At 36.4% G+C, this 25,369-nt stretch overlaps 1 protein-coding gene across 1 annotated transcript; it reads left to right on the top strand.

The window, feature by feature from the left end:
* Nucleotides 1-1,086: 1,086 nt before the first annotated feature.
* Nucleotides 1,087-18,041, top strand: LOC106026776 (membrane-spanning 4-domains subfamily A member 4A-like). The gene is made up of 7 exons (XM_013148308.3): nucleotides 1,087-1,212; nucleotides 3,337-3,495; nucleotides 5,666-5,788; nucleotides 7,872-7,928; nucleotides 11,094-11,249; nucleotides 11,590-11,691; nucleotides 17,435-18,041. The coding sequence occupies exons 2-7, from the start codon at nucleotides 3,352-3,354 to the stop codon at nucleotides 17,534-17,536; spliced, it is 684 nt and encodes a 227-aa protein (XP_013003762.1). The 5' UTR covers nucleotides 1,087-1,212; nucleotides 3,337-3,351; the 3' UTR covers nucleotides 17,537-18,041.
* The last annotated feature ends 7,328 nt before the right edge of the window (nucleotides 18,042-25,369 follow it).

Here is a 25,369-nt window from a genome sequence, read left to right as displayed (position 1 = left end):
TCCAGAAGACCTTGGCTTGATCTAGCAGATGCTGGGTCAGACTCTTAGACTTCTAAACCTATGAGCTACATAAACCTCTTTTATTTACAAATTTCCCACAAGTAGCACTGTGTTACAGCAATCTAAAGTGCACTGATACAGTAAGCCACGCATCCATGCAAATTGAGTACTGCTTTCACTTTACAAATGAGGACTCTTAAATCCAAGGGAATAAGAAGAACGTGAAAAGAGGTGATGGTGAGTCAGTTTGTCTTAGTAAAAGATGATTCTCTTTCTCCGATAGCAGATTCTTCTTAGACTTTGAAAGGTGCTGCACTACTGCTGTGCAAGCAACTTGTTGCCCTTTGTGCCCATTTATGATGCATGTCCGATGTGGAATTTCATGCAGATAATGTTCTTAAATATGAGTAGATAAGCTTCAAGGGAAAAAAAGCACAACATGGATGAAGGAATAGTGAGCTCCAGGGCACAGGGAGGAGGGCGTTACAGAATGCAGCCCAACCACCATTGCAGATTTTTATTAGGACAGTATGGACCACAAAGACACTCACATGCTTTCCAAGAACTACAGCGACCACGGAGACCAACATTGTTCCTGTGATGCACAACTTCACCTCTAAATATACCCTGATGCCATCATGAGTAGCTGTTCTAGTCCACATGCCCATTCCCCCTACTGTGGTTTTCAGGCCATGACTTCATCCCCTCTGGGTTGCTCTCTGCCCACCAGATGACATCTCCCCTGCCCCAAATAAGCTTCTTCTTCATATGTCTTTATCATCCTTGCGTGGGTTACAGTCTCATTTACGTTTCAATGGGTACCTGTGAAACTATGAAAATAGGCTTTTCATTTAACTTCTAAATGTCATGAAAACTTTTGCGCAGAGTCTGGTATGTAGTAAATCTTCACGATGATACTCATGGTAATAAAAAATATCATTTTCACGGGCAAGATTGTAAGTAGCAGTCACCATTTACAATAAATTTTACACATGCATCAGAGGGACATGAAAACCATACCACACTTACCACACTGAAAAGGAACTAGCTAGTTATGTTTTCAGAAATTCTCAGCAGAGCATTTAGGATTTAGGAGAGCTGCTAGAAGAGCACAGAATTCATCTGACTGAGGTGTGCAGTGTGGGAGGAGACTGTGATCGCACACATCCTGGCCCTGGTGGACAGAGAACGTGACCTGTGGCTTGGAGGAAGGTAAGTGTGTCTGGGTACTCGCCTTCCTAAGCTGGTGAGCTGAGGGTCTTCTTTACCGGTCCAAGGACTCCTGGAAGTAAAACAGGGAAACATGAGGCCCATTCCCATGGCATCGCCTGTTGCTCTAAAGAAAGGAGGGTTGAAAACACCTTAGCATGTGTGGTTGGTGCATGTGAGGCACAGCCTTCAGCAGAAGAGAGTGGGAAGGAAAGGCCAAAGATCTCCTAGGGGTTAAATCTGGGTGCTAGCATAAAATTGTTCTCCAGAACTCTGGACTATCAAAACTTTACAGTAAATGTTTTAAACAGTTGACTGATTGTTTCATGCACTCTGAATGCCCCTTTCTGGGGTTCTTCCTCCCAGTCTCTGAATTGTTATTTCTTTGTACTTCAAAAGTTAAGATCTGTCATCGCAACATTTGGTAAAGGTTGTACAGGGATGTACTCATCCTGGGGTAGACCGCGGTCAGACTTAGTTCTCCAGCATTACTTGGCTTGATTTCTTTAGCCACCCAGCCATGAACAGAAGCTTTTCATAAGGGAATCTACTAGTGGAAATCACGGAGAGGATTCATAGCACTGTGGCAATCAGAAAGAAGAGTGGAGAAAATCATACCAATCCATTCTTTTCCCAGATGAGATGCAAGACCACCAGAGTAGAGGCAACAGCTTACCCAGAATGTTGGCCTTTGCTTATGATGATGTAATCATAGCCTGTGGTACTGCTTGGACATTTATATTAGAGAAATCTGTTTCTTTCTTTCCGAACTCTAGTGTATCACAAAACTGATTTCCTTTAATAAATTTGGCTTCTTATGGGATTTCTCCTTTTTTACTGTTCTCTCTGGCTCTCATAATGATCTAGGAAATAACAGCTATTCACCGGTGCATTCAATCTGACATTTATAGACAGTAATTTATGTTATTTACTTCAGGAAGTCTCTTATGTTTGAAAAACACACTCGGAAATCTGTGACCACAGTGTCCCTCTTCCCTGACACTATAATTCTCCACAAATTCATCCTGATGTGATATTCATTTTAAGCAATAATTTTTCATGATTCATATTGACTGTAGTTGACTCTCAATTTTTTAAAGGTGGGATTCTAATTCTGTCTCTCTAAGTTGCTTTTCAAAATTTATAAATAAGAAGCATGAGTTTTCTGTTTGCAATTTGTACTTATTTATTTCAAACTCATTCACATTACATGTTCCTAATAAATCGTTATATTCACCTTAAATTTTACAATTTTTACTTATTTATGAACTGCCATTTTGTATTTTTACTTTTTATTTGCTTGTTTGTTTGTTTGATTTTTAAACAGGGTGTTTCTATGTAGTTCAGGCTGGCCTTGGACTCACTATGTAGCTCCTCAGGCTGGCCTCAAACTCCTGGCAATCCTCCTGCCTCAGCCTTCCAAGCTTACAGAGATTCAACACAATGCCCAGCTATATTTTTACTCTTCTCTAGAACTTTCCATATATGTGCTACCAAAAATAATGTTTTAAGTGATTAATATTTTACTTTATTTTTTCATATTTCTCTAAAGTAGACCTCTCTTCTCATTTATGTCAAATTTCTAGTGGATGTACTAATAACGCACTTCTTTTTATCTATCATTGCAAAATATAGGTTGACAATACTCCCTGCATACCAAAAATTTTGACACTACAAATTATCTGTGTTGTGCTGTAATAAGAGGGCAGATGCCTCCAAATGTAGGATTTCTGCAGAGTCTCAGTGAGGCATAAATGGTATCAGACTCAATTGCAGGTTGAAAATCTTAGTAAATTTCACTCACTCCAACATCTATGGAAATAGACCATGAAGCATTTGAATTCTCTCTCTCCCTCTGTCTCTCTGTCTCTGTCTCTGTCTCTTTCTGTCTGTCTCTCTCTCTATACCTCCCTCTACCTCCCTCTCACTCCCCTTCTGTCTCTCTTTATCCCTCTCTCCTTCTCTCTCTAACATCTTGTCTCTTTTACTTCCTGGAATCAAACAGCTATTATAACATGGAATGGGAAGGTAGATAGAGTTTCTCCTTATGCGCTAACCTGCCACAAAGTGTCAAGCTTCTCTCTTACCATTTCCTGAAACCATCCTTAATTGCACTTCTTATTCTAGCACTGTTTTGCTGCCATGAAGACCCTGCAAGATGTGGAGCCAATCGCACCTGTGGCCGAGCCACCTTTGGTGTGGCGGGGGAAGCCTGAGGCTCTGGCCTTACATCTGTGGGAAAGAAGGAGGAAGACATTCTTGAGGGGGAAACCAGAAGCCTTGGGGGTGAGTCAGCTGTGGATCAGGGGAAAGTACAAAGGGGTAGGGAGCTCACACCTGACCCATCTCATGCCAAACACTTGCCACTAGCATATCAACCCATGCTACAGTGATCGGTGCTTGATTATTGAGACCCATCATCTGGAAAATGGTTTATTATCACTATAATACCACATCATGCCTCTTGTTTAACCATAGTTAACATACAGTGGTTCCAGGTTTGAGTCACCCTGGTTATGGAAGAACAACAGCAGAAAATGGTCCATGTGCCCTGGCTAGGGACCCCAGCTGCGCCTTTGGCCCAGAACCATGTTATACCTGGATTTCTCTGGTGCCTTTGCTTAGCTTGCTTCTCAAGGAATAAAAAAAAATTATACTCCAAGCACTTCCTCTTGGAATCTCATGTAGATATGCTTAAAGGAAATGGAAAGTTTAAACGATGACATATTAGGGAAACTGAAAAGACACTGAGTATCTGTCTCCAAATTCAAACCAGTGGGAGAAAGATGTCAGTGTAGATACTTGCAATCCTTTGTTTCCCACTACTGTATTCTAAGATATGGTCAATATACTTTGCATAGTAATGAAATATGTTACATGTTAACATATTAGTGTTAATATTATAATAAAGCAATATAGATTTTTTTCTTACTGTCAATGGAACCCAGGACCTTTACACTGAACTAAATTCCCAGCTCTCTGTCATTTTTTTGACATATGCTCTCACTAAATCTCTAAGTTGCTAAGTCTTGGCTTGAACTTGCAGTCATCTTGCCTCACCTCCCATAGTTCTGAGATTCCAGGTTTGCACCACTATACTTTGCTCAGATTTTTAAAATACTTTTCTTAGAGCAGTTTTAAATTCACACCAAAATTGAGGAGGAGATAACTTCCACATGTACATGTTTCCCAATATTCACCTTCCTCCCCACCATACTTTATCTGTTACAACTGATGAACCTACACTGACACACTATCGTGACTGGAATATCCCGCTAGAGCTGCAGGTGTAATTCAGTGGGAAAATACTCATGTAGCTTATATAAGGCCCTGAGTTCAATCCCCAGCTTGTATTCACCACTGAAGTATTATACAAGTAGTCCCACTGTCTAAAGGCCTCTGTAGTCTACCTATTCATCCTTTCCTTACCCTAAGCCCTAGAAACTATTATTCTTTAACTGTCCCCAAAGTCTGCATTTTCCAAAAAATCATACACCTAGAATTACACAGGAACCATGCAAATTTGTACCTTTTTTGACTTTTGACATTTCTGTATTCAAGAACACACCTTTTATTTTTACCTATTATCAAGTTTTTGCCCGTGGAGTTATTCATAACACTCCTTTTTTCACTTAGTATTTGTGATGATCCTTCCTTTCATTTCTGATATCAGCACTTTGTGTCCTCTATTTTTCTTAGTTTTCCTGGCTGGAAGTTTATTGGTTTGATTTATCTTTAAAAGGATAGCTTTTGATATTACTGATTTTGTATACAACTCCCTGTATTTACTTCATTGAATTCTGATCTAACTTTTATTTTTCTTTGATTACTTTGAATTCAGCTTGCTATTCTCTGTGTAGTATCCTGACATGGAAGCATAGGTGACCAACTTTAAATTTTTCCTTTTCTCTAATATGTGCACTCCATGCTACACACACTCCTCCAAGCATGGCTTTTACAGTGTCTCAGAAAACCTTATAAGTTGGTTTCATATTATTTCTTAGAGTCCTTTTTATTGCTCTAAGATCATTTTTCCCTAATTCCCCTCCTTTTGTACCTCTGTACAAACAGTCATGTTCATGAGCTCCAGGTCCAAGAAGAGTATATCCTCTAATTTTCCTTCCCCTGCATGACTTTTTATCAGGTTTTTCTCCCCTGCTTGAATACCTGCTTCCTAAGTCTTTGGTCTCTCATCTCTGAACATGTGGCAAAAGAGAGAAACAACATTTTGAGGGCAGGTTTCTGCAAACTCTTTTTCACCATGAAACAACAAAGTTGATGACTAATTATCAGACAATGTTTTCCATAAGTTAGTAGGTACGCAGTTCTTTTTGTGAAGAGTGATAAGAAAATATTGGGAAGGTCATCTGCCCCAATCAAAAGATGCTAGGAAAAAAGGCTGCCTGAACATCATTCTATGGTAGATAATCACCATTTACTTTTCTATCATTTCTAGGTTGTGCAGATTGTGATTGGCTTAATAAACTTCAGCTTTGGACTAGTATTCTGTTTCTTAATACCTATTCTCCAAAACCCCATTTTGTTTAACATGCTCTACTGGCTCTGGGGGTCCGTGGCGGTAAGTACAGTACCTTCTCAGATACCTGGAGGTAATGTCTCTGCTCATCCTGAGATTTGGAAACTTGCCTTGACTCTGTCCTGTATTTCTAATATTGATTTGAAATAAACAAGATCCACCTCTGTGGCTTGGAAGCAGTCACATCTTAAAATATCATGAGAAATTGAACGATGAGGCCTTTTATTAAAAACAAAGTGGGGGAGACTTGGCTGATACGTGGGCCATTTATAACATATGACCCATCATACCAAATCTTAGCAAATAGTTTCCTTAAAAGATGGAATAGCTACCAGGTAAATGTTATTTCCCAAGTTTAATAATAGCTATAATTAAAATTAAATTAAAACCAGAATTTGAAAAACAACTTTAAAAATCCTTACAACAAGAAATTTTTCCTAAAATTTGGGAATGTAAGTCTCAAGAATCGTGCTTTACGTCCTAATGAAAGAAAAGTAAAATGTATGAACTGGGTTTACGTTGAAATTTGTGAAACTATGCAAGTGTTGTAGAGCTTCCATTTATCTATAAAGACGGACTTGAGATAGCAAGGCTAGATAGCGGGCAGAAGGAGTTCGTGTCTCCTCCTATCTGAGAGGAAGAGCATACTGCAAGATGATGAACATTGGCCTACTTCTGGGATGTCATGCACACTTTAACTATCAAATACTACTAATAGGCCCCTACTATGATCTGGACAACCTACTGTGTTTCATACATGCTATTCCATTTCAAACCACCACCAGAAACTCTGAAGAAGGATTCATCATTATCTTCCTTTTATGGATAAAGGAAAAGGAACTTAGATTAAATAACTTCCCCATGATCACACTACAATCTGGGAATGAAACCAGAGCTCACAAGACATCAACATAATTCAAAAGCCCCATTCATCTAATGACTCTAGTTATCTGATTCCTGCTTCATTTCCTCTCCAAGCCTGCTTTGGCCACCAGTTCATGCAATTCAAGCCAATGTATGTGGGTAAAGAGGATGTAAGATCTGTCTGTCAACTGAGGTATCACCTGTGTCCAAGTAGAAGAGTCCCTTCTTAAACATGGGGCTGTTTTTCCTGTTTGCTTTTGCTTCTTTTTTTTCCATACCAGGAACCAAACTCAGGACTCTGAGCTTGTCAGGCAGGCACTCTGCTGCTGAGCTGGACCTCTCACTAGTGCTACCTTCTCTGTTCTTTTAGTTTTACTTTCAACCTCACCTGTAAAGTACCTCTTTTCTCTACTTTATAATATAGGAGTAGCAATATACAAACAATTACAAACTTCTCTTATTTTAGGCTTCTTTAGTACAACTATATATTAATTAATGTAATCTCACAAAAGTATCTCTGCATGAATTTATTTGTTGAAATTCTACTTTGCATGCTTTTGGAACAGATGTTTTATTAATAAAGGGATTGTGCAATTCCTTTGGCTAGAATTGTGGGTTTACATGAATTATTTCTGTCCTGACACTAGAAATGTGTTGAGGTTTACCAAACTATTATCAAATCTATCAACTTCCATTTTATTATGAATATTTTTTGAGATTTCTAAAAGCAAACTTGGAAGCAAAACCCAAAAAGAAATTCAAAAGTTGAATAATTTAAGGCACAAAGTCAATCTAAGTTGTTTCTAAATAAAAAATAATTGCCTAATTAATGAAATCAAATATGTTAGTGCATTCTAGTGATCATCTAATAAGGAACTTAAAATTCTTGTTTGCCATTATTTCATTTAGAACACATAAAAGACATTTCAAATGATTAGTTTTCAGTTTCTTTTTCATTTGTAATATCATACTAATTTTCCTACTATACAACATTAGTGTGTATCTGGAATTTCATTTACCTGTCAATGCTCACAGTTTTGATACCATTATAATTAGGTCATTTTTGAAAAGCTTCATAAATTCCCTCAGAAATTCATCTAGTTGAATTCTTCTATTCCTGCTGTGAGAAGGAACCACTATTTGCAAATTTGATTCTTCTAAGATAATTCATTTGTTTTACATACTTGTCTCATGTATGAGTCAGTTTTACTTATGGTTGTATTTGTTTGAAGCTTACACATATTTTCTCTCTTATTCCTAGTTTATTATTTCAGGCACTTTGTCAATAGCAGCAGGCACTAGCACTACGAAACGTCTGGTGAGTAGTATTTCCTCACTCTTACTCATTTTCGTTTTTTTCTGCCTAGAGAGACTGGATGACCCCACATGTACGCTTCTGTGGTATAAATGGACTTCTTGGCTAATGCTGTGTTATTTTTAAAAACTATTTTTAGATTTTAAAGTGTATATATTTAAAGTATGTGCACACACACACACGCACACACACACACACATAAACAAACATAACCAGCTGATTATAACAATCTGGGTTCGTCTTGTTTAACTTTGATAATGAACTCCAGGTTTGTCAATGTGGTTGTACATGGCCTTCATTTTTAATCCCAGTACTTCACTCTAGGTATACACACAGAGTGTGCTTTCAGGAGATATCTACATGCAGATGCTTCATCAATCAAGTTATGTTACATCAATCAAGTGACAGTTTTTCTCCTATCTTGGAAATTAGTATAATTTTTCAGTGAATGTAGGTGTGCAGATATCCGCACAAGGTACTGTGTGTGGGGGGGGGGTGGCTGTTTTTTGGTACCAGAGATTAAATTCATGACCTCACACTTGCCAGGCAGATGCTTATGCCACTGAGCCTAAATCCACAGCCCTCAAGGTTTTAATTTGATTTGGGTATATGCCCAGAGGAGGAATTTGCTGGTTGTGTAACCAATCTATTTTTAATTTTTATAACCTAGCATAGTTTTTCACATCCATTCCCACTAACACTGTATAAGGCTTTATATTTTTTACATCCTCACCATCACTATTTACAAAGTGTTTGCTTCCTTTTTATACTATCTACTCCAAAAGGTAAGAGGTAACATAAAATCATGGGTTTGATTTTCATTTAATTCATGACCAGTTGTATAAGCCACATTTTCACATAACATATCTAAATAGATTCTTTTAAAAAATGACTACTCAGTTACTTTACTTATCCAAAACCTAAATTATTTATATTTGCTGTTAAGTTGTATGAACTCGTGAATTTTGCAAATTGGCCTCTTATAAGATATATACATTAGATATCAAATTTATATTGATAATGTTCTAGAGATCAAAGCGGGTCAATTATGTAAGAAATAGAAAAAAGAGAGGAATGGGAAGCAAAAGATGAAACTTCAGTTGATTACAGGTTATCCTGATGTGTTCATAGGACATCTAAAAGAATCTAGAGGGAAGCACTGAGAATTTCTTTATTTTTATTTTAAAGAAAAGAAACAATAAAAACAATGGTACAAAATTCAAAAAAAAGATTATAGGAGAATAACAATTGTTAGCATGATGCATATTGTTATCTTCAAAGTAGTTGCTCACATTACAAGATATAAGCATGAATAATGGTTCAAACAATACAGGCACAAATTTTTCTTTTCAATGAACTAAAAGCAAATAGTATTATAACTAACTTAACTGTTTATGTATTTACTTATTTATTTTTCCTTTTCCCTTCTTTCTTTTTTCCTTTCCCCTGTTCCAGTTTTTCTTTTCTTTTGAACAGTTCCTTCTCATTTCAAAATAAGAATTTAAAATGAACTGTACCTCTTTTCTACATGTATGTTCACTATACAAAAATTATCTACACACAACTGTAATTTCTAATGATAAAATCTAATAATAACAAGATAACCAAGTAACTACTATTAAGTACATATTTTAAAAAAGAAGTTCAAAATTTCTATGCAGAAAATGTGCAAAATAAATGGAAAAATAAACTAGGCAAATGAAAAAGAAACTCACCATTATAAAGATGCTTTTCTTTGTCAGTTAACTTAAGTATTCAAAACTGCCACAATTAACCATTGATAATTCATTTTAGGAAAATACTTAGTTGATTCTACTTTATATAAAAATCCAATAATGATAGCTATGAATCTGGCTTCCATACAGAGTTATTATGATCTAAAACCATAGAATCTGTCAAAGATTAGAAAAACAGCTCCTGAAAATGGGTTTACAAGGATTGTGTAGTAATGTCCCCAAATTTTGGGTATGACCTAAAAAGCACAAGTACCAAAAACATGAAAAAATGGTTGGAGATACGTTAACCTAAAAATCTCTATGGAACAGAAGATAAATCAATAGAATAAAATGGCAGCTTCAAGATTCAGAGAAAATACTGCAAACTAGGCTTTCTTTTTTAAAAATTACAAGAGATTGTGAATTTGTCTAGTTGGAAGTGTCTCCCAGCAGCTGTAATCAAACAACTGACTGGTAAAAGAATTACTAATGTAAGACTGAGCATTTTAGCAAATAGTTGCTGATGGAATCTTCATGAAGATACAGAAAATTCCTGAGAGGAAATGTTAAGTAGGTTCATTCAAACAAACCTTGACACTTGAGACCCAGCTCGAGGTAACATTGGTATCAAGCATTGATGTGGCCGTACAGTTAATGAATTGATGTATTCAATTCAATCACATGCAGAAAATATATTGAGTTTGAAATTAAAGGGAGTCATAATAAAATTGTTACATAAGAAAAAGAAAATTCAAAACATAACCTTTTCATAGAAGCAATTAAAAAAAACCATTGACTGGATCTCAACCAATGTTTCCTACCTAAGGACCATAGTCTTCACTGTCCAAAAGATAAAATCAGACTCTGAAGGATGATCAATACAACATTTAAAAATTTGTTCTTGACCTGCCTCCACAGGATCTTCTTCACCAAAAACCAAGTAAATGTAGTCAGTGCAATTTCAGTTCAAAGTGTCCCCATCCTTTTAGAAAAAATGTGCAGAGAGTGTTAAATCAGAGGCTAAAATATGCAAAAGACATTGAACCATGACAAATAAGCAACATTTAGAAAACTATTAGAGGTCAGGTATCTCAAGAAAACAAGCTAGGAAACAGACAGACAGGGTTATCTGGCACAAGTGGAAAGGGCAGAGAAATCACTGCTAGGAGATTTGGAGTTTGTCTTGTATCCCCACAGGACTCATATGAAGATTGTAGCTTGGGAAAAGACAAGATCCTACCTGTGGTTTGATGAAAAATTAGCACTGAAACTAATTGAAGGAAGGAGATGTTGAAGTAATGGCTACTGTTTCAGACATTATAGGCACAGGTATAATCTGCTATAATGACTATGGAAGTAAACCAGATGGAGAGTGTAGAATGTGTTGAGAAGGAGCATCGAGATGGAGCTGAAAATATTTTGTATTGCTTAACTGATTGCTATTGCTTTCTAGGTCAACAGCAGCCTAGGATTGAACATCACCAGCTGCGTGCTGGCTGCAGTGGGGACCATCATCATTATAAACTTTCTCACTCTCTTGTCATTTGAACACCAAAGATGTACATATACCTTTGACAAAATTTGTTCCTCGACCCTTCCCACTGTACTGGTGAGTTCTTCCTCCTTTTATTGGATACTACAGCAGAAATGAATCTGGAGAGAACTGGCTCTTGCAAAAACAAAAATCTCCATCCTGTCATTGATGAACTACTTTGAGAAATTAGAAGGAATTGAAAAATAAAGCATTTTTTATTTAGGAGTCTAATTCATATCTACATAAGGGACTTTTAGTAAGCCAAGAATTGGCTGATACTTTTTGCTATTATCAGAACCCAGAATCCAGAATCTCAGACAAAACTTTTAGTGTTTTACCACTGTCATTAGTGTTAAAGGTTGGAGTCTGTCATCTCTATTCATTATACTCTTTTTCTACGAATATATATTTTTAGGGTATGGAAAGTGTGGTACTCATTGTAAGTGTGCTGGAATTCTGCATTGCAATGTGTCTCTCTGTCTCTGGATGCAAAACAACCTGTTGTGACCCCAGTGAGGTAAGTATTGACATTCACTTGAAGAATTCTCTGGAGGTTTTGTATTGCTCGATAAGGAATTACCTAAAAGACATGTTTATTATCTCACAGTTCTATGTATCAAAAGTCTGAGCACTCATTAACTGGATTCCCTTCTCAGGGTCTTACTAAGTTGTGCTCATGGATTTGGTGAGGGCTGTGGCCCATTCTGAACCTTCTGCTCTGCTTCCACTCTCATACAGCAGAACCTATTCCCTTATAGACATAGAACTCATGAGAATGTACATCTGCATTGAGAGCAGCAGTAGAGAGAATTTCAATCTAATCTTGGACGAGGACAATACCTACGGAGAGAATACAGCAACCAGGCCCCCTGACTGTTGATACTAAAAGGCCCAAGAGCCCACCTGAGCCCCTGGCCTACAGTCTACCTGCTTCCAGCTGATACGAGAGGGCTGATCACATTTCTTATCTGCCAATGGGAGAAAGGGCATTCTTTGGCTTGGATAGTAACCATAGACTGGGGTGAAGGGACAGACAGGCCTCTGGACCAGAAGGGTCACTTGGAAAATCATAGACCCTAGAGGTAGTTGAGAAAATCATCTGTCTATTCTGCAAATCTTGAAAAGAAACTACTCATCCAAAAACACAGGAATTTTTTTTCCTTGACACAATCTCTTTTTCATTTCTATATTTGTAAATAATTAGATAAATTTGTAAATAATTAAATAAATTTTTATCTATCTTCATCAAATTTTTAAGAGTTCTGCAGGTTTTTCCCCTTCTTTATTTTTTTAGTCTTAGTTTCTTTTATTTTTTCCTGTCCCCTTTCATCTTTTTCCCTTTCTTCTTATCTTTCTTATATTTCCTATATTTTGGTCTCTGTATTTTTCTACTGTGGTGGTTCCCTAACACCATTAATTTACTTTTACTCTACAACAGGGGCCATTATCTCACTTTTCTCTCCAACTCATATGACATTATTTATTTCTCAAATTTGGGGGTTATTTTTCATGCTTTGGTTACCCAGCCCTCTTTACCTTTCTGTATGGCTATTAAGCTTTGTTATGGTTTGTGTCTAGATGTCCCCCCAAAGCTTCATGTGGTCATGGGGCTTTTTCAGAGGTGGCTAAATCTAGAGTATATGATGCTGAGGTTAATGGTGTATGATTATTAATCAATCTGCTGATTGATGGGGCACCACCATAATCCCAGCAGCCTGGATAAGATATAAAGGACAGAAAGATGCTATTCAGGCTCTTCATTGCTTTTGCTGTCTTTGGCCACCATGAAGGCCACATACTGGCCTGGCTTGCAGCCAGGAGATTATGGACTATAACCTCTACAAATACTGAGCTGAATAAACCTTTTACCCTTTAACTTTGGGTGTCAGGTATTTTGTCTCAACAATGAAAAAAAGTAACTAAAACAAATCTTTATGAATCTAAGTATCTAGTTAACTTCACAGTTTTGCTATTGAGTACTGTTTTATTTTAAGTAGAAGCAAAGTTGTTCCATTTAGTAGATAATTATTATGGGTTCACAGTACATCAATATTGGTTTTGCCTTCATATTCGTAGTATAGCTAGAGATCTCCATTCTGCAGTTAAGAATGGTATATTATTGGTGCTTAAGTCTCATCAATACTTGGTTGGTATTTGATTCTATAATTCATGCTGATTTTATTACTAATAGCCCATCTAACACAGATGTTCCTATGAACTCATTTATTAAAAGGATTGAAATATTTTTAATTCTTGCATGAAATTCAAATATGTTACCTAGAAAAATTCAAGAAACAAAAGTTCAAAGTCCATGATACTGTGTTTGATACTGTGTTTGAGGAAAAGGCCAAAAACTTACACTGAAGAAAACACAGCTTCTTAAATAAAAGGTGTTGGAAAAACTGGCTATCCACATGCAGAAGACTGGATCTAGACCCCTATCTTTCACTACATACTAAATTAAAATTGAAGTGAATCCAATAACTAAATGTTAAAACAGAAACACTTAACCTGGTTGGTAGATAAATAGGTAAAATTCTTGGCCAGATTGGGACAGCCAGACCCTAGCGTCTCCCCATGAGTCAGCGCCATTCACAGACCAGGGATAGAGAGAACAAAGCACAGAGTGCAGGTAAATCCAGTCTGGGAAGCAGCGCCATGCTTGGAGCCCCACTGCACTGGAACAGCCAGACCCAGCCCCTTTTGGTTTGTGAGCTGGCAAACAAAAAGTACTATCCCACACAGGGGTGTGGAATTGCATCCCCAGGCCATAAGAGACTGGCTTATCCAGAGAAACACAGGCTGTGATGATAGCTATGGAGGTGAAATGCAATTGGATGCCTGTGGTGCTTTGGTGTTTCACTAATATTGCAGGTCTAGGGCCGGTGGTCAAATCATAGGCTCAGAGGATAGTACACAGAGTTGCATCTAGGGGTCTCCTCCTGAGTGTTACAGCCATTATTGATTCTCTCCGGTCTTGTTTTGAGGTCCTATATTGCTTTCATTGTTTTGTTGGGGTGGGTTTTATTCTCTTTTGTTTTGTTTGATTATGTCAAATCTGATGGAAATAGCAGCTGTTTCAAAGATAGCAAGATATATTATGGTAGCCATTTTGGATTTGCTAGTGGTTTATTTTGAAGTCCTGTATTGCATTCATTGTCTTGTTTTTATTGTTTCTATTCTGTTCTGTTTGATTTTTACTATGTCTGAAGTTATCTGCAGCTATTTTGAAGACATCAAAAGGCATTATAGTAACTATTGTTGACTTTGTAATGTTTTTAGGCCTGTATCTCCTACACTGGTTTGTTATGATTGGTTTTATTCTGTTTTATCCTCTTTAAAATAAAAAACAAAATAGGTAAAATTCTTGTAGTCATAGGTGGAGGCAAGGACTTTCTGAACAGAACTCTAGTTGCACAGGAAACAGGTAACAGTATGGGGAATCAACATATCATAAAGCTTCCAAAAAGCAAAAGAAAAAAACCAACAGAGTAGAAAAGCCAACAGGATGGGGTAAAAGATTTGCCATCTATTCCATAGACAGAGACTAATACCTAAAATATATAAAGAACTTAAAAAATTAGGCCATCAAAATAAAAGACCAAATCAAAAACTGAACATGTCAAATGAATAGACATATCACAGAAGTAGTAAAGGTGGCCAATAAATATATGAAAAAATATGCAATATCATTTGCCATTAGAGAAATGAAACTTAAAACAACACTGTGATTTCATCTTACCCTTAAAAGAATGCCTACCATGCAGAAATCAAATAATAACAATTGCTGATGAAGCTGTGGGGTAAAAGGATCTCTCCCTTCTGCATTGTTTTTGGAAGTCTATGACAACCACTATGGAAATCAGAATGGAGATTCCTCAAAAATTAAAATTAGAAATTCCATTTGACCCATAAATTCCCTTTCCAGGCATCTTCCTGCAAGAGTTAAAAATATTAAATTACATGCATGCCCAGATTTATAACAGCATAACTCATAAGAGCTAAATCTTGAAAGCAGATTATATGTCAATCAGCAACAAATAATAAAGAAAGTGAGATATTTATATATAATTACTGTCTATCACAGCAATAAACTTAACTTATTTGTAGCAAAATAGATAAACTTTAGGACCATAATGTAAATGAAATAAATTAAACACACACTTTAATATTTCCTGGTATAACAAGAAAACTAAAAGATAGGTATTAGGAAGTAGGGAATTATTTCTCAAATAGGAATGGAATTAAGAGACACAGGAGAATGCAAAGGGATGAAAAAAGGAATTCATTTGTGTTTTGTACATGCACTAAAGAATTTAAACATTATCTACTCTAAACCTATATTAAAATTAAAAATAATAACAACAGTAATCATAATGGATTCACAAGATTAAATATAATTGAGACGGAATATGTCTTTTTTGATATATTCAAATTTAACTGCTCAGATTCTTACCTATCATACCTTTAGATCTGGGTGTGGGTCATGCATATCTTAGAATTCTGCCTATAACAATGGCTGAAGAACTGGGTTCGATATCTCTCCTTACACTCTCACAGAACATCCTCTCTGAGTCTAGGTAACAGGACACTTCACAAGGGAGAGAAACCTAGTGATGCCAGATTTTACTTGATTAACATGTTATTGAAACCTTCCCTCAGCTCCTGGATAAAGACCATGGATGAAACTTCTCTGTTAGTTGTACAAACCTGCCCGGGTCTCACCCTGAGCCCTACAGTAGATTTTCCTGTTTTTGTTTTTGTTTGTTTTTCACAGAAAGAAGTTTGCACAGAGAGGAAAGTAGGAAATTGAATGAGTAAAGAGATCAAAAAAGAAATTTGGGAACAATTGGACAAGGGTATCCTCAAGTATAAAGGGTTTATGTTGGTCAGCTATTCTATTTCTAGGATAATATACCTGACTCTTGCAACATAAAGGAGGAGCAGTTTATTAGAATCATAATTTTGGATGGTTCAGTCCCTGGATAGCTGGCTGCAAGATAGAAATAGCATGGTACAAGAGCCTGGCAGAGGAAAGCTGCTCCAACCAGCCAGCCAGGAGGTAGAGAGGCAAAGAATAGCCAGAGCAATAGATACAGCATCCAGAGGTACACTGCCGTGGAACCAGCTCCTCTGATCTGGCCAGTCAATTAGCAGTACATGCGACTATGAACTCACCCAGGATGAATATAGCACATCCATAATCCAACCACCACCAAGACTCCACTTCTAAATGCAGGAGACCTTGGGAACCCAACAATAACAGATTCCAGAACAAAAAAAAGGAGTTTAAAAAACTCTGACAATGCTTATTCTGTTCACTACCTAGAGTTCCAGAGACAGACAAAGTTCACAGCCAAATAGTGAGATAGTAATAGTACAGGGAGACTACTGGGGCTTGTTTGCATCTTTCTGTGTCTGTTTGCCTTCTATATGGTTTTCTGGGAACATCACATTGCATTAGTCCAAATGCTGTCACCACTGGTGAACTAAATCATATTGTTTCAATATAGATTTTTGCATTATGAATGCCCTACAAGTGCAAGTTTCCCAGATGTTATCTATGCGTGTGTAATTTTGATGAATGAAGTATTCTATTTACTTTTGGTGAAACTTTGGAGAACAAAGCAAATTCCTTCATAAACTTCAAACTTTAATGTTTGAGTCTCTTATCCTGTCTGCTCCAGTGTAGTACAGGGCTGCAAATTGTTTCTCCCTATCTCCTGTGTGATTTGAGAAGAGCAGTGGCCTTGGGTATATGATGTCCAAGCTTCTATGTTGTTCTGGTTAGCCCCCTGTCCTAGTCAACTCAACATCACACTGAGTTGTGGAAGAAGGACCAGAGCTTTCCTTACGTTCATGAAAATTCCTCCCATTATGGGCCACCATGGCTCTTGCAGTGTGATATTCATTATTACAATAGACTGTGACTCGGAGATGCTGTTGTCATCAGCATTAGGAATTAGTTATGAAGAGGAGTTCTGTGCTTTCCATGACACTGTGGTAACCTACCTCATCAGACGCTGTCATCTGCATGTGACATCAGTCTATGCTAGGACTCAGCACAGCCATCAGCATCTGACACTGACTGCATGTACTTGATCTGGCATGATATGAAGAATGTCTACGTGGTCCAACAATTGAGACTGAACTGAAAGATGACAGAGTAAATTCTAGCGTTAACAATATTTCTTTGGCAGGAAAGGGAACCTCAAAATTATTTGAGCAAGCCACTTATAGTGCTGTGATTTATATTACAGGCTTTGTTACTTCTATCAACAAATATTTCCATGGAGGAAACTTCTCCTGAACCAATTAAAGAATGTTTGGAGACGCAACCATATGAAGAGATAGAACTCTAGGAAACCCATACAAAACTTAATATATGAACTCCAGATTTTGTGTTCTTGTATGAGTATAAAAGCTCAGAATGATGTTCTATTTTCTGCAGAAACTCACCAACTCATTGTACTGGTTCTTTGTCAATATTCTCTTCAAAAAAAAGTAATAAGAACTATGAGAGTAATAAAACCCAAAATGTGTAATTGTATTGTAAAAAAGAGATGAAAAGAAAGTGCTCTAAAAGATATAACTGCATGTATCTTTAAGTGTATAAGATAGATAACCATATTACTAATTTTTTTTGGATCATTGAACAGAACTGTTTGCAGTCTCACTGTTTGAATGCCCACTTTCTATGCTTTAATTGTGTAACTTGAACAACTCTTTCTAAGATGACAATACGTAATCTATTAACTAGTGATTTCTTTCTGTTTATTTTTTTGAAATTCTGTATTACTTATACGCTTTTTCTGTTTTGGTTTTTTTTTCTCTTTAAATAAAATTAATTTTTAAAGCTGAAGAAATATATCATTTATATAATAGTTGCGCTTGCCTATTTCTCCTTCATCTTCAGCTTTTCATATAAGGGCATTAAATTGGCTTTGACAGCAATAGACAAAAAGATATTACTGAAATGTATAAGAAGAGCCCTTAATGTAGGCTACATATTTCTAATTGTTTAGTACAATATTCTTCTCTTTTGCATGACTTTTTAAAATATATGTTTAATGAAACAACTTCATTTTCCTTCAAGAAGCTGAGAGACATGTATTCTCCACCTTTTATTTCTCATTCTTTCCTTATTCCATGTAAAGTACTACAGAATAACATAGCCAGTCCACATATGTGCAGAATATTAAGTACATATGCATCAGATTCAACTTTCCTGTTTCATATTTCTCTGTGTTTTCTTCTACATGGCAGGTACTAACCAAATTTATAACAAGTATAGTATATATCAAGGTACATTATGGTATATGCTAAATATCTATTACGTATATTTGCTTCACTTATTATTACTGTTTTCAGTGCTATCTCTGCTCTCATGTGACCTACGTTGATATGGTCCCTGAGATCAGATTTCAAATCTTGTTGGAACTACCATCCCTACCAGGGCTCATGGAATGCACACAAAGTTTAGAAAGTTCTTGAGGAATGTTAATAGAGCTGTGCGATTCTCAGGGTAAAGTTCTACTTTGCCTCATGATACCAGACTTCAGGATCCTCAGGAAAATTGCATGGAAGCGAACCTGGAGCTCCAGAGCTGTGCTGTCCACTGGAGTGGTGGAGATGTGGGAAAGACCTCTCACATCATCCATGCTCTAGATGGCATGAGGGCCTGCAGATGTTCTTTTCCTACTGGTACAGATGGTGGGGGTGAGGTTCCATTTTCATGGAGTAAGATGAAATATGTCCAGTATCACTGAGTCACTGATGACATTCTCCTTGATCATGGTCCAAACCCAGTGTCTTGAAGGCTTATCTCCTGTCAAATGATTCCATTCCCTCTCTTCTTCCTTCTTTTTAACTTTATATGTAATAACTGTGTATATTTATGGGAGAAAATTGCTGTTCTAATTTATGCATACATTGTGAAATGAGTCAGTAAAACTCATTTTCTGTTACCTCACCAATTTAGCAATTTTTTGTAAAGAAGTTAAAATGGTTCCTTTATCTATTTTGATATATGAAATGTATTTTTATTAAATGTGATCAGCGCACCCAACATTATTTAAATGCATTCATCCGTCTGACTGAAAATAATTTTTTCATCTACATTTCTCTCTGTCCCTGGCACCTGAAAACTCCTTCCTGCTGTCTCTTTCTGTGACATCAATGCTTTTAGGTTCCATGTGTGAGCAAGTGGACATGGTATTTCTCTGATGGTACACCGCATGCATCCTTTAGCACAAATGATTCCCTTTGACACAAGCCAATATAAGAGCACACAGCTGGAGAGGCATCTAATGTGCTTGTTTTGAGGCATGGTACTGATTCATGCGGACATAAATTACATTATCTTGGAACCCTTGAAACTTGATTTTGCTTTCTCTTGATTTTCTCACAGTTTTCAAGGGAATTTCTATTACTTATGTGACATAGTCTTTACATCATACTTTAAAACACAGTTATCAAGACTCTCTGCCACTCAATCTTGTCCTTCTTGCTATATTTAAATCCTATTTTGTCCTAGCCAGACACCTCCCACCTGAAAATCTGTTCTTCTCTCTTCTCCTGTCCATCTCCTTCCCCATTCTTTCCTTTGTCCACTCAATAGTGTCTATGCTCTTCTCTAAAGAACATGTTGCTCCAAAACTGTCTTCTCTCTTTACAAAACAAAGAAAAAACTTATTTACTAGTTCTAAGGTGCTCATTTTTGTCTTAGGATTGGTCTTTTTCTCAATCATTCTCACTCCAAAGGCAAAAGACATGATCTGTTTTGAAACATGTCTTACGCCACGAGTTATTTTTTTCTCCCAGCCTTTCCCATGGAAGTTTTTCATAAAGATGATAGCAGTGTAGCTTCTCTGTATACACAAACTGGCCTGAAAATGCTTTCTTCTTTGCTGAGATAAATGCTTTATCATTGTCCATGAATCTCTCTCCTTCATCACAGAAAGGGTCAGCTACACCTTTGGAGAATATGAGAACCATGACACACAATCCAGTGGATCAAAATGAATCTTACAACACTTTAGTTGTGCGTCTCTCCTTGAAAATCAGAAAATAAGTTCCAAACCAGCTAGAAGTGTTAAAAGTGGGCGTTGATTCGGGATACTTCTTATCTTTGTCTTAAGCAGATTCTCCTAGCTATGGTACCGGCACTTTAATACCCCAAATCTAGTGCCCAGGAATCTGTAATCAAAATATCTACCTTCAAATGATGCCATTTTGGTAGACAAATTTAGGTCTTCGCTTATGATGATGAGGATGTCAGCAAGGTTACTGAGCTCTTTTTATGGGTATCCACTATTTAAACTAATGTGTACTGTGTGTGAGTTTCAATATAAATTCTTGAGTTCTAAAAACAGTTATTGGTCATTTGTATTGCCTAAGAAATTAATTTGACCTCGTGTCAATTCTTCTAGGGAAAATTCAAATTGGAACTAGTAGGGGTAGGAAAGCTAGGTTATAAGATGATTGTGTTATTTTTAATTCCTTGAAGCCAAAGATCATATCTTTCTCACTTTGATCTTATGCCCAATATGTGTCAATAAATTTCAAATGTCTGAAAAAGTAAAGAAGTTAGAGAAATTGCTTGTGTCAATGTGTGGAGAAAGGATAGAGAAGAAAGGAGACAGAATGACCAAAGAATTTAACAAAGAGCTAAAACCAAAGGAACCTCATTGTTGGTCTCAGACTGGAGAAAGAAGCATAAAAAAATTCTGAACATCAGAGGACCCAATAGAATACGATCCTGCCAGAGTGGATCAGGAAGGAGAGACTGTGATAAGATATTTCAAGAAAAAAATCTCATAAAACTGATAATATGGTTCAGTACACATATATACATTGTTAAAGTGTCACATTTTCATTTGAATGATTATTGCTTCTGTTTTGAAATCAGAAAAATTATGTTCTGTTGAGAAATAAGGGAAACAAAGATAACACAAATTAGTAACAAGCACTATGTACAGCACAAGTGCTACTGCATATCCATTAAGTGCTATTTGAGCTTTAATGAATGCCTTTTCTGCCTAAGAAAATGGAGAGAGAGAAATCCTTCTTTTGAGAAATTTTCTTTTCTGTGTCAGTCACATGAAGCAACCTCCCTGACATGCCAGAAGAATGTTACCCAGAAAATCAGTTTGGGCTGGCCCCTACTCACCACCAGTCCAGCCCCACTCCTCATGCCCCTGGCTGCCATATTTTCACCAGCACAACCCAGCCCTCTCCATCTTAATTTCCTGGGCTTCTCTTTTCCTCCATTCATATTTCAACTTATGATAGCCCTAACTTCTGGATCAGCCATCCACATACTTTGTTGCTAGGAGCAATGACTGAAACCTGAGTAAAATGGTAAGGCTGTCCACCTTGAGAGATGAAGTGCTTCTCAGTTCATCTCACACATAGCAAATGCTTGGTAATCTAGATTTTCACTCCTTACACAACTTCCCTATTCCAACTTGGTCCTCTGGGTGTGAAATAAGTCATAACACCAATAGATCTCTAGGCTATAAAGAATGTTCATTCTTCTCAAGTCTTTCATTTCTTTAAAAAAATAATTCTGGGGCTGGGGATTTAGCTCAGTGGCTTAAGTGACTTCCTGGCAAGCACAAGGTCATGAATTTGATCCCTGGTACTAAAAAAATAAAAATAAATAAACTAAAAAATAATTCCATAACAGATTTGATACAGGGAGTGTCAACTATGTAGAAAATTGGTTTTTTAAAATTTTTTTTAAAAAGGAAAAAGAGAAAAAACAAAACGGTGTATGGGTACAGGTAATACAGAACTACAAAAAAAAAGTAAGAAATCACCAGTTAATACACTACATATTATCGTCTTAGAGATAGTTGCTCAAGTCACAGTATCAAAGCATACAAAGTGAACATTCAAACAGAGAGACTGTCAACAGTTGTGTTCAATGATCCAGCCAAAAACATTAATATGGTCAGCTATTTAAACCCCTAAAAACACTTGCAGTTATATTCTTTAGAGCACTCATTTTCCCTCTCTTTTTTACAACAAAATTTACACATTTGGGGTTTTATTACTCCTTAGTTCTTATTACCTTTTTTTGGAAGAGAATAAAGTCAAATATGGCAAAACAAAGCTGTCAGTCAAAACCAAGGATAGACATAGCACATGATGTAAAACAGAGTACAAGGTTATCAACAATGGTTACCATAATGTCTCTTGTTTCCTTAAAAAGAATTGTCTATCTCATTAGGTATTATAAAGTTGAACAAAACAGTAGAGAACAAGACCAATAAAAGTTAGGCATTGTAAACATTATAGGACTTCCAAAGGAGACAATAGTCAAACCAGAATGGGCATCTTAGAGAATCTTATTGCCTTCAAAGTAGTTGCCTATACCCCCAAATTTGATACTATCATACAGAATGGAACAGAGTCTAATCAGTCAAAATAAGATAGCGGCAGTATTAGAGGACTTCAAAACAAATTAATAGGAAATCAAAAAAAGTTACTATAATATATCCTGCTATTTTTTTAATTTTTCCCCTTAATTAAAAAAAACCATAAAAAATAACTAAATATTTTTTAATGAATAAGGCAGACATTGAGATAAAAGAGGACATAACAACATAACAGTACAGGTTAAAGCATGACTGGTATCAGCAACCCAGTGCTTCACCAGCAAATAACCCAACTTAATAGTAGTTACCATGATGTCTATCTTTTTCCTTGAAACTTTTGAATATAATTTCATATACAATAGCTTCAAATATTGCCATATCAAGAAGCCCAGAATAAATACTTTCCAACTAATAACTGAAAACTTTATAAGGCTTCAAGGCCTCATAATGGGGAATCATGATTACCACATACTTTTATATATGTGAATCATTGCTTACATTAGGGGAACTATTCGGTATTCACAAATGCAAGATTGATTTATTTCACTTATGAGTATGGTCTCAAGCTGTACCCATTTATTGATAAATATCTCGATGTGATCCTTCTTTATAGCTGAGTAATACTCCATTGTATAGAAATACCACAACTTTTTTATCCATTCCTCAGTTGATGGACACTTGGGTTCTTTCCAAGATCTGGCGATTACAAATTGTGCTGCTATAAACATAGGTGCACATATATCACTGTGGTATGATGCTTTCAGTTCTTCTGGGAATATGCCTAAAAGTGGAATAGCTGGAATAAATGGGACTTCCAATCCCAGCTTTTTGAGAAATCTCCAGACTGAGCTCCACAAAGGGTTTACCAGTCTACACTCCCACCAACAGTGTAGGAGAGTTCCTTTTTCCCCATGGCCTCTCCAGCATTTGTTGTTGTTGGTTTTCTTGATCCTGGCCATTCTTTCAGGAATGAGATGGTATCTCAGTGTGGTTTTAATTTGCATTTCTTTAATGACCAATGATGATGAACATTTTTTCATGTATTTATTTGCCATTTGGATTTCTTCACTTGAGAAGTGCGTATTCATCTCAGATGCCCATTTTTGGATTGGATCTTTGAATTTTGGGGGCCTGAGTTTTTTTAATTCTTTATATGTTTTAGACAAGATTCCCTTGTCTGAGAGAGAGTTCACTAAGATCTTTTCCCAATTTGTGGGTTTTCTTTTCACTATGCTGGAGATTTCTTTTTTTTTAATTTTATTTAAAAGGAAAAAGAGAAAAACACAAAGCAAAACAAAGTGGTGTAAGGGTACACATAATACAGAATTACAAAAAAAAAACAGTAAGAAATCACCTGTTAATAGATCACATATTATCATCTTAGAAATAGTTTCTCAAATCACAGTATCAAAGATTACGAAGTGGACATTCAAACAGAGAGACTGCAAACAGCTGTGTTCAATGATCCAAAAACATTAATATAGTCATCTATTTAACACCCCTAAACATACTTGCTGTTATATCCGTTAGCGCTCTTTTTTTTCCCCTCTCTTTTTTACAACAACATTTACACATTTTGGGTTTTATTACTCCTTAGTTCTTATTACTTTTTGGTGGGGGAGAGAATAAAGTCAAATATGGCAAAACAAAGCTGTCAGTCAAAACCAAGGATAGACATTGCTCATGATGTAAAAAAGAGTACAAGGTTATCAACAATGGTTATCAATGATGTCTCTTGTTTCCTTAAAAAGAATTGTCTATCTCATTAGATATTATAAAGTTGGACAAAACAGTAGAGAACAAAACCAATAAAACTTAGGCATTGTAAACATTACAGGACTTCCAAAGGAGACAATAGTCAAACCACCTCCAGCCCATCTCAAGAAACCCTAGGAGCAATGTATATAGAAGAAAATATATGCCACCCGCCTCAAATATCGGACACAATAGCTACTGAAATTGGCAAGCAACTCCAGGAAGCTTTAAAGAAATTCAAACTCGAAATAATCTCCCAGATAAAAGAAGAAATGATAAAAGAAATTAAAGAGATTCTGAATATATCTAAAGAAAACACAGATAAAAAATTGGAGGTTTCTTTTGACATGCAGAAACTTTTTAATAAGAAGTGGTCCAGTTATTGATTCTGGGAAGTACTTCCTGTGCGGTTTGAGTCCTGTTCATGAATTCTCTACCTACTCCTATGTCTTCAAGGTTTCTACCCAATTTGTCTTCCAATAGATTTAGTGTTTCTGATTTAATATTCAGATCTTTGACTCATTTAGATTTTAATTTAGTACATGGTGATAGGCATAGGTCTAGCTTTAGTTTTCAGCAAATGGAGAGCCGGTTTTTCCAGCACCATTTATTAAAGAGACTGTCGTTCTTCCAGTGAACCTACTTGGCTCCTTTGTCAAAGATAAGGTAGTTGAGTGTGTTTGTAGTTGTGGTTGTATCTTCTAATTTATTCCATTGATCTTCGGCTCTGTTTTGATTCCAATACCATGTTGATTTTACTACTGTTGCTTTGTAGTATAACTTCAAGTCAGGGATTGTGATGCCTCCTGCCTTGCCTTTGCTGCTTAGAATTGCCTTTGCTATTCTAGGTCTCCTCTGGTTCCAGATGAATTTTAGGAGTGATTTCTCTAGATCTATAAGGTATTTTGATGGTAATTTTATTCGGATTGAATTAAATCTGTATAACAGTTTTAGGAGAACGGTCATTTTCACAATGTTTGTTCTTCCTATCCATGAGCAAGGGATGTCTTTCCATTTTCTGAGATCATCTTCAATTTCTTCTTTCAGTGTATTATA

The sequence above is a fragment of the Cavia porcellus genome, unplaced genomic scaffold, assembly GCF_034190915.1.
Source record: "Cavia porcellus strain 051 isolate PalLab524CR breed Dunkin Hartley unplaced genomic scaffold, mCavPor4.1 scaffold_17, whole genome shotgun sequence".
NCBI lineage: Eukaryota > Metazoa > Chordata > Mammalia > Rodentia > Caviidae > Cavia > Cavia porcellus.
This window is presented reverse-complemented; position numbering and strand designations above follow the sequence as displayed.